This window comes from Physeter macrocephalus, chromosome 18 (assembly GCF_002837175.3).
Source record: "Physeter macrocephalus isolate SW-GA chromosome 18, ASM283717v5, whole genome shotgun sequence".
Lineage (NCBI taxonomy): Eukaryota > Metazoa > Chordata > Mammalia > Artiodactyla > Physeteridae > Physeter > Physeter macrocephalus.
The window spans coordinates 45,016,548-45,026,076 of record NC_041231.1 but is presented as its reverse complement, the minus strand read 5'-3'; the positions used below and the strand labels follow the sequence as shown (position 1 = coordinate 45,026,076).

General features: G+C 49.4%; 1 protein-coding gene across 1 annotated transcript; it reads left to right on the top strand.

The window, feature by feature from the left end:
- The first annotated feature begins 4,383 nt into the window (after nucleotides 1-4,383).
- On the top strand, nucleotides 4,384-9,071 carry CCR1 (C-C motif chemokine receptor 1). The gene is made up of 2 exons (XM_007126097.2): nucleotides 4,384-4,426; nucleotides 7,937-9,071. The coding sequence occupies exon 2, from the start codon at nucleotides 7,989-7,991 to the stop codon at nucleotides 9,069-9,071; it is 1,083 nt and encodes a 360-aa protein (XP_007126159.2). The 5' UTR covers nucleotides 4,384-4,426; nucleotides 7,937-7,988.
- Nucleotides 9,072-9,529: the final 458 nt, after the last annotated feature.

Sequence of the window (9,529 nt, the reverse complement as noted above, 5' to 3'; positions counted from 1 at the left end):
TAATTTTTCTTTGTCTTTAATTTTTGCCAGTTTGATTACTGTGTGTCTCGGCATGTTTCTCCTTGGATTTATCCTGTATGGGACTCTCTGCGCTTCCTGGACTTGGGTGACCATTTCCTTTACCATGTTAAGGAAGTTTTTGACTATAATCTCTTCAAATATTTTCTCAGGTCCTTTCTCTCTCTCTTCGCCTTCTGGGACCCCTATAAATGCGAATGTTGTTGCATTTAATGTTGTCCCAGAGGTTTCTTAGGCTATCTTCAGTTCTTTTCATTCTTTTTTCTTTATTCTGTTCTGCAGCAATGAATTCCACCATTCTGTCTTCCAGGTCACTTACCTGTTCTTCTGCCTCAGTTATTCTGCTATTGATTCCTTCTGGTGTAGTTTTCATTTCACTTATTGTATTGTTCATCTCTGTTTGTTTGTTCTTTAATTCTTCTAGGTCTTTGTTAAACATTTCTTGCATCTTCTCGATCTTTGCCTCCATTCTTTTTCCGAGGTCCTGTATCATGTTCACTATCATTATTCTGAATTCTTTTTCTGGAAAGTTGCCCATCTCCACTTCATTAAGTTGTTTTTCTGGGGTTTTATCTTGTTCCTTCATCTGGTACATAGCCCTCTGCCTTTTCATCTTGTCTGTTTTTCTGTGAATGTGGTTGTTGTTCCACAGGCTGCAGGATTGTAATTCTTCTTGTTTCTGCTGTCTGCCCTCTGGTGGATGAGGCTATCTAAGAGGTTTGTGGAAGTTTTCTGATGGGAGGGACTGGTGGTGGGTAGAGCTGGCTGTTGCTCTGGTGGGCAGAGCTCAGTAAAACTTTAATCTGCTTGTCTGCTGTTGGATGGGGCTGGGTTCCTTCCCTGTTGGTTGTTTGGTCTGAGGTGACACAACACTGGAGCCTACCCGGGCTCTTTGGTGGGGCTAATGGCAGACTCTGGGAGGGCTCATGCCAAGGAGTACTTCCCAGAACTTCTGCTGCCAGTGTCCTTGTCCCTTGTTGAGCCACCGCTGCCCCCCGCCTCTGCAGGAGACCCTCCAACACTAGCAGGTAGGTCTGGTTCAGTCTCCTATGGGGTCACTGCTCCTTCCCCTGGGTCCCGATGTGCACACTACTTTGTGTGTGCCCTCCAAGAGTGCAATCTCTGTTTCCCCAAGTCCTGCTGAAGTCCTGCAATCAAATCCCGTTAGCCCTCAAAGTCTGATTCTCTAGGAATTCCTCCTCCCGTTTCCAGACCCCCAGGTTGGGGAGCCTGACGTGTGGCTCAGAACCTTCACTCCAGTGGGTGGACTTCTGCGGTATAAGTGTTCTCCAGTTTGTGAGTCACCCACCCAGCAGTTATGGGATTTGCTTTTATTGTGATAGCACCCCTCCTACCGTCTCATTGCGGCTTCTCCTTTGTCTTTGCATGTGGGGTGTGTGTTTTGGTGAGTTCCAGTGTCCTCCTGTCGATGATTGCTCAGCAGTTAGTTGTGATTCTGGTGTGCTCGAAAGAGGGAGTGAGAGCCTGTCCTTCTACTCCACCATCTTGAACCAGTCTTTGTGTGTGTGTATGTTTGCGTTAAGAAGTTTGCCTCTCACCCTCGAAAGGCCATAGGTGCCCTGGGTGTGGGTGTCAGGAAGAGGAAACAGAATGGGCCACTGAGCAGCCTCTTGTTTTGGCCTCTAGCTGAAAGCAAAAGAAGTCTTCCCAGGTCACATCAGGTCCAGCCAAGCTCTCCTAGAGAGAGATCATATAAAACTTTGAGCCACAGGCCTGGCAGAAATCCAGATCCATGGTTCCCAAACATTTATGTGGAGGGTGTGTTAAAACACAGAATTTCTGATTCAGTGGGTCCAGGATGGGAGCGCAGAATTTGCATCACTAGCAGGTTCTCAGGGGTGCTGATGCTGTTGGTCCAGGGTCCTCACCTTGAGAACCTCTGCTCTGGAAGGCTCCCTCACCCCCTCCCACCACCCAGGTGCGCCCTTCCTTGGCCCTGGGTACTTCCCAGGCCTTACTGTAGTGACTTGCTTAATTGTCTGTGATCTCTCAAAGAATGGCATGTGCCTCTCTTGGTCACCGCTATATCTGTAGCACCTAACACAGTGCCTGGCACATCATGGGAACTCAATCAGTATTTGTTAAATGAACAAGTACATTTGCCCGCATGTCCTCTCTGTGGCATGGGTCCTACAGAAGCCTAGCACAGAGCTGAAAGGCCAGTCAAGGACTGACCACGTCTCTTTCCTTAGACTTGACCAAGGAAGAGGCGGGCCTCGCAAACCTATGTTGTCTGGAAACTCGTCTGGCAGCAAAGTACTACAAATAGGCAGATGCAGACCTCCCATTGACTACCATTGGGGGTAGGGCTGAGAGATGATCAATTCAGCAGAGGCCTGTAGTGGGGCAGGGGCTGGATGTTTAGCTGTGCTGACACTAGCTGCCACGCATCAGAATTTCCTGGGCACCATTCAGTGTCCCTGGCCACACATCTCAACATGCACCTCTACACATTGTAGGCTGTTTCCTGAAAATACGAGGCTCCCTGCTTGTGGAGCAAGCTTGACCAACGTGCAGGCAGACTGGAAGTCAGAATACCCCAAGAAGCAGCCCTCAACCAGCGGTGAGTGGGTAGAGATTTGATGGACACATGCTCAGTTTCCTCACCCCTCTGGCCGCCCCAAAGTTGGGATGACTCTGAGGGGTGTCCTAAGTTCCCTAGTAGGACCAAGCTCCTGGCTCACAGCGGCACTGGCTCTCTAACACCCTCTTCATCGGCTCCTTCCCTTCCCCGTCCCACTTTCCCCTCCCCTGCAGTGTTTCCTGGGATCCCCTGCAGTGTTTCCTGGGATCCCCTGCAGACATATTACTGGAATCTGCATCAGGGTTCGAACCTGAGAGATTCTAAAGTAAGACAGGCATTTTTAATGTCTTCAGGAGCATACCGAATCATGCATTCAGATATGTGTGTGTGTATGTGTGTGTGTGTGTGTGTGTGTGTCTTCATTTAATCCTCTCTATGAAGTAAGTATTATTAGCTTTGTATTACAGAAGAGGAAAGAGACACTCGAGAATAAATAAATTACACGCCCAAAGTCAGTAAAAGGTGGACCTGGGATCTGAATGCAGGACTGTCTGATATGTGAGGCCCATCACTGGCGCTCCCCTCACGCCCTGGTTTTTGCATCAGGCGGCAGGTTCCAGGCTCACCCGTAGCTGTCTGTCAGTCTAGTTACTTTCTGCCTCCTGCTTCCTCCATTTCTTGAAGATGAGCTGCCGAAGAAGGAAGACCCAACCCCAGAAGACTCACGGAATATTGTACTGAAGGGCCCACTGTCACCTCGTCTGAAGTCTTCATTTTACAAATGAGGGAACTGAGCCTTGAGGGACAAGTTGACATTTTCAAAACACATTCACATTTGTGATTTCTGAAATGGGCACTTTTGCAGCAATCCTATGGGGAAGGTTCGAGCACCCCCATTTTACAGAGAAGGAAATGGAAACCCAGAGGGGCACAAGCACAGTGGCAGCATGAGTTGGTAACTGTGGGGAGAGTCCTAAAAAGCCTCATCCATCAGCCATTTTTCCTGGTGTCAGGCACTCTGTGACACTTTTCATGTACAAGCTGACCTCATGCATCCTCCTCTGAGCGTAAGTATTCAGTGTTCTTCTTTGATGGAGTGGTATCCAAGGCTTCAAAAGACACAGTGATCCGTCCACATCTCAAGCAGAGAGCTTGGGCCAGTGCGTAAACCAGGAACCCAGCATCAGAAAGGGACAGCCGAAACCCAACCAGCAGACCTGTATTCGCTCCAGGCTGGAGGCTCCTCATGGTAAAACCGCTCTGTGGGGCTTGTGGGGCGGAGACTGGGGAGCAGTCACTGGCCCAGGCACGTAGGGGTGCCAAAGAGAAGCGGCCTCCTGCCTCCCTCAGCCTGAATGAGCCAGATCGTTTTGAGGAACAGAACAGTTCCTGTTTAAATCCTTTTACAACCTTAAAAAAGAAAGACTAGGAAGTGAGGGCAGGAACTCTGTGCCCTGCCCCCGCACCATACACATACCCACCCTTCTGTTTGCTTCACCAAGTTCTGGGAACACCTCATTGCCACCCACCTCACCCTGCTCACTTCACCCAGTCCCCTTAAGGCAGAGAGCCCAAAGGAGAAGTGAAGCTGAGTGAGCAGAAAAGTACCTCAGAGTGCATTTGGCCTTTCAGGAACTGGCCGCCAGTCGGTGTTGTGGCCGTTCATGGACATCCAGTGGTACAAGAAAGAAGAACGTTGTCCCCTTCTTGTTGTTCTGAAAGACTGAGATCCCAAGTTCTATCTCCATCATCACACAGGAAGCTGAGAACTTCTGACTCAGTCAGGACCTTGACCTTGAATTCATAAAGATTCTAAAAGCTCCAGAAACAAACGCTTTGTGGACACAATCCCCTGAAACCAGTGTAAGTGGCACTTGTCTTTTCTGTTCATCAGTTACTTTGAGAGGGCAGTGTTGTATGCATGTGGCCAGGTTGGACTGTAGTCCTTCTCCCATTGCAGGAGATGTCTTGTTTACCTGGCTGTCTCCTCAAAGGTGGGGAATTCTTCGAAGGCCAGGCAAATGTCCAAGTAACCCACCCATGCACCTGCAAGGCAGTGAATTGTATAGCAGTACTGAGGATGGAAGGATTTATAAGACTGGGTGCTCAGATGTAAAATAGGCTGTTCTTTTTGTTTTTGGGGGGTTTTTGTTTTTGCTAAAAAACAGGGTGCTTTCTTGTATGATTGGTTGTTGGTGACTAATTAAGAAAGTCAGCCCAGTATTAAGGGACAGGAGGCACTTTCTCTGGAAAGCTATTCAAGACACTGACGGTTGCCAAATTTTCCCACGTAAACGAAACCCGAACATTGGGTAAGAAGAAATTGTAGCAAAGGAAAGTATTAATTAGAAAAACTTTGCAGTTGCAAGGACTCTTTGATACTGAGACAATTTCTTAAGAAGACTAGACCCAAGGATCCTCAAAATCAGGACTGTGGGATGTCTTTGGAGGAGGTAGGATTTCACCTATGGGAAGGCAGGGGGCTGGCCGGGTGACCTCCTGGGAGGCATCCATTCTGTTCTAACAAAGAGGCAGGTCAGAATTTGGTTCTGAAAATACAGGGACATGGGGGCTACTTGGAGGTATTTACTTCAACCTTTCCTCCTTTAAATCTGAAGGGTCCCAGACTTTCAGAATTAGAAATTCCCAGAAGGTTGCATAGCCTGCCCCCAGGCTGTGTGCCACTCACTGGCCCTTTAGCTGGCTCACAGGACAACTCTAGGCTATTCAGACTGCAGGGCATTGATGTGCTGGTAACTGTTTAATAGCTGACTCTCCTGAAAAAGTGCCCTGATATCTAGTGTTTCCTGATTTCCATGTGTAAATATTCCCATTCTGGTTGACTTCAAGCTACCAACATGCTGAATGCAGAGTTGGGAAGAGGTACACACTGCTGGCTCTTATGAATTAGTGTAAGGCACCTCCTGCACGCCACCAGGTCAGGGTGTCTTCTACCATCACAGACTGCCCTTTGTCTGTTCAGAGACTTCCCCAACTCCGAGGTTAAAGGATGCTGGCACTGGAAAGTTCCAGGCTCCAGGGCTGCAGCTGAGCACTAGTGCAGTGACCTGGGGCAGACTTTTGCAGCAGACTTCAGCAGGGCTGGCACATGGCATGCCGACATGCTCCTTTGGTCTCTCCTCCAAGGCCTTACCTCAGCCCATCTCCCTTTAGGAGCAACATACTCTGGAGCTGTTGCCTGGTGCCTGACAAGTTGGGGAAATAGTGAATGGAGTTGGAGGTGGGGAGTGGTATGAAGGTGACTCTCTCTGTTCAAATGGCACCTGACAGTGCTGACTCAGTTTGCCTTCACCTTTGCCAAAATTCCCCAGGAACTGGGCTCACGGGCTCAGCCTTGCATCCCTTGCTCACCGTGCTGCCTGCTGCTAACACTGTAAACCTGGCCGCCCACCCACAAGTGCTGACTGCCAAGCAGAGCTGTCAGCACTGGCAGTGGCAGCAAAAATCAGAAATTGCCAACACAGCTTGTTTAGTGGCTGGCAGCTTAGGTTTCTCCAGAAAGAGGCTTGACCGGGATATGCAAGTTCGGAGGTGGTGGAGTGAGCCATAGGGATGGATTTGATGGGAAATGACAGTCCCCCAGCCAGGGTGCCCAACAGCCCCTCCCCCAGCCCCACGTGCCTTAATCTCCGAATGCCACTGCAGAAATGTGAATTTTGTGAGCAGGAAACATTCATTAAGTACTGTAGAAGGAAGAGCACTGGAGACTCCAGCTTCAAGATGGGAATTATGATGTAGGTTCCACTCACTTTACTGATTGGTGTTTAGGTCAAATCAATTAAATTGATGGCCACATTTTGGAAATTTCAAACTAGCACAGATGGAAGGGACTGTCAGTGTCCATCACTGTCAAGCAGGATTCATCTCCCAGATTAACTACAGAGAGACCTGGTAGGGAGTGGGGTACATTGGCCAGAATAGGATTGAAGCCTGGGACATTCCTGGTGGTGCTGGGCCTCAGAACGGGACCCCTGCAGGGAAGGAGGTCCCCTAATATTTACTGAGGGCACCATAATTGCCAGGGGATGGCTCAGACATTGCCTTAGAGTAGCCCTGCACGGTAAGTAAGGCTTACTTTCCCACATTACAGATGAGGAACGGAGGCTCAGAGAGGTAGGTTAACTTATCCGAGGTCACAGAGCCAGTAGGTTACACCAAAGCCTGTGCTCCCTTTGTGGAGTCGTCTTCAATAAGTGATTGGAAAGGAGTGCCAAAAACAGGGTCTGGGGAAGTTCTACAAAGGCAAGCTATCTAGTGGTTTTTTGTTTTGTTTTGTTTTGAGGCAACCTTGGTTAAAAATATCTAAAACTTATTTTAGGAGAATTCCAGCCTGTCTGGTCACTGTGTGACACTTCCTGGCTTGAGGCTGTTCTGAGCCTTTCTTCCCGCAAAGCCCCGTCTTCTCCATACCATGTCACCCCTCTCCTCCTAGCCTGTGCTTTCCTTGAATCCTCCTCACGGCTAATCACAGGAGGTCTACAATGTTACCTGTGTAACCTCAGAAGACCGTGTGACATGGGCCAGGCTGGGCCCACTCTGGTGCCCTCAGTGTCCTCATCTGCTGAGGGATGGGTTGACCTTCTAGGATTTCACTATGGCTGCACTATTGGTGTTTGGTATAGGGTAATTTTTACATTACAGGACATCCTTGACCCTGCCTACCAAATGACAGTAGTGTCCCCCAAGTCTTTGTGACGACCAAAAAAAAAAAAATACACATTTTCATGTGCCCCCAGGGCACTGTATCACCCCTGGCTGAGAATCTTTTTAGCCCCAAAAGCCATAAAGATCCGTTTGTAAGTTTTTGACTCTCAGTCTTGATTATTTTCCTTCCCAGCATCCCTCTGGGGACACCATGGTACAGAGTCAATGCTTGTGATTGGGGGCAGGAGAGTCAGATGGTTTCAGGAATGGGCCTGAGAGTGGTACACACCTGTGTTTGAGCTCCAGCTCTTGTTCTCACTACCTTTGTGTCCTAACTACTCCCAGTTTGTGTGTCATCACCTCTAAAATGGGGAACGATAATGGTACCCCCTCAAAGGTTGTTTAACACTAAGTCCAGGGCCCAGTTCATCGGAAGCACTGGGGAAGCATTGGTCATGAATAGTGTGGTGAGGCCTCCCTTTGTCTGCGCTCTCCATCCACCGGACTTTTCCTTCACAACACTCATTGCCAAAGCAATGAGTGATGTGTATATTCCTTGTTTATTAATGTGTTAGACTACCAGTTGCATGAGGGCAGAGAGGACCTGGGTCTCCCTTGCTCAGCAGGGCATGGTACACAGTAGGCACTCGGTAAACAGTTGCCAAGTGGTTAAAGACATATAATCACTGCCTTGTTCTTGTTATCCAGAACCCACTGCCTTTAATAGCAAAGTAAACACGGAAACCATTTCCCTTGACCCATGGGAGAAGCCAGGATGGAAACTTCCACCGCCCCAAAGGACTATGGCATGACCACAGAATACGACTATGGGGACACAACCCCGTGCCGGAAGGTACAGGAGAGGGCCTTTGGGGCCCAGCTGCTGCCCCCCTTGTACTCAGTGGTATTTGTCATTGGCCTGGTAGGCAACATCCTAGTGGTCCTGGTCCTCATGCAATACAAGAGGCTCAAAAGCATGACCAGCATCTACCTCCTCAACCTGGCCATGTCTGACCTGATCTTCCTCTTCACGCTGCCCTTCTGGATTGACTACACGCTGAAGGATGACTGGATTTTTGGTGATCACATGTGCAAGTTGCTCTCTGGGCTCTATTTCTTGGGCTTGTACAGCGAGATCTTCTTCATCATCCTGCTGACCATCGACAGGTACCTGGCCATTGTCCATGCTGTGTTTGCCCTGCGGGCTCGGACCGTCACCTTTGGTATCATCACCAGCATTGTCACCTGGGTCCTGGCCATCTTGGCTTCTGTCCCGGGCTTGTACTTTTCCAAGACCCAGTGGGAATTCACTCACTACACCTGCAGTCTTCATTTTCCTCCTGAAAGCCTAAGGAAGTGGAAGCAGTTCCAGGCTCTGAAACTGAACATCTTAGGGCTGGTGTTGCCTCTGTTGGTCATGGTCGTCTCCTACTCGGGGATTATAAAGGTTCTGCTCAGACAACCAAATGAGAAGAAGTCCAAAGCTGTGCGTCTGATTTTTGTCATCATGATCATCTTCTTTCTCTTTTGGACTCCGTACAATCTGACTGTGTTTGTTTCTGCTTTCCAAGACTCCCTGTTCACCCGTGAGTGTGAGCAGAGCAGACAGCTGGACATGGCCATACAAGTGACGCAGGTGATCGCCTACACACACTGTTGCATCAACCCCGTGATCTACGTCTTTGTCGGTGAAAGGTTCCGCAAGTATCTGCGGCAGTTGTTCCATCAGCTGGTGGCTGTTCGCCTGGCTAAATGTCTCCCCTTCCTCTCCACGGAGAGGCTGGAGAGGGTCAGCTCCATGTCCCCCTCCACCAGGGAGCATGAACTCTCTGCTGGGTTCTGACTCAGGCCCCTGGAGGCTGACCCAGGACCCAACAAGAGTGACCTGCCTGGCATGCCGGCTGGGGAGGAGGCAGCTTGGGTGTCCTGGCCAGATTATGATGCCTGATGCAGATGGAATGGTAGCCACGTGGGGTTGAGGGAGCTCCAGGTGCTCCAGACCACATCACCTCTGGGGCTTGAGTTTTCTCTGTGAACTTCCCTTTGGTAGAAGGGAGATGAATAAATGAAACGGGACATTCCAGAAGACTGGGACAAAGGATGACCAAGAAGGGCTTAGTCCCAAACAGGAATTCAGATTTGTGAACATTGACATTTATAAACCAAACCACTGAGCATCTGCCACCCTTGCCCCCGTCACCAGTGAACTTGGAAATAGTGATTTCCACCACGGACTCCACTCTGAGCCGAGAGCCAATCAGGAGCTGGCAGCTGCCTCCACCCACCCACCCCACTCCCACT

Bases quoted from the DNA above. Each gene is read 5' to 3' on its own strand.
- CCR1 (XM_007126097.2), top strand. From the start codon at position 7,989: ATGGGAGAAGCCAGGATGGAAACTTCCACCGCCCCAAAGGACTATGGC.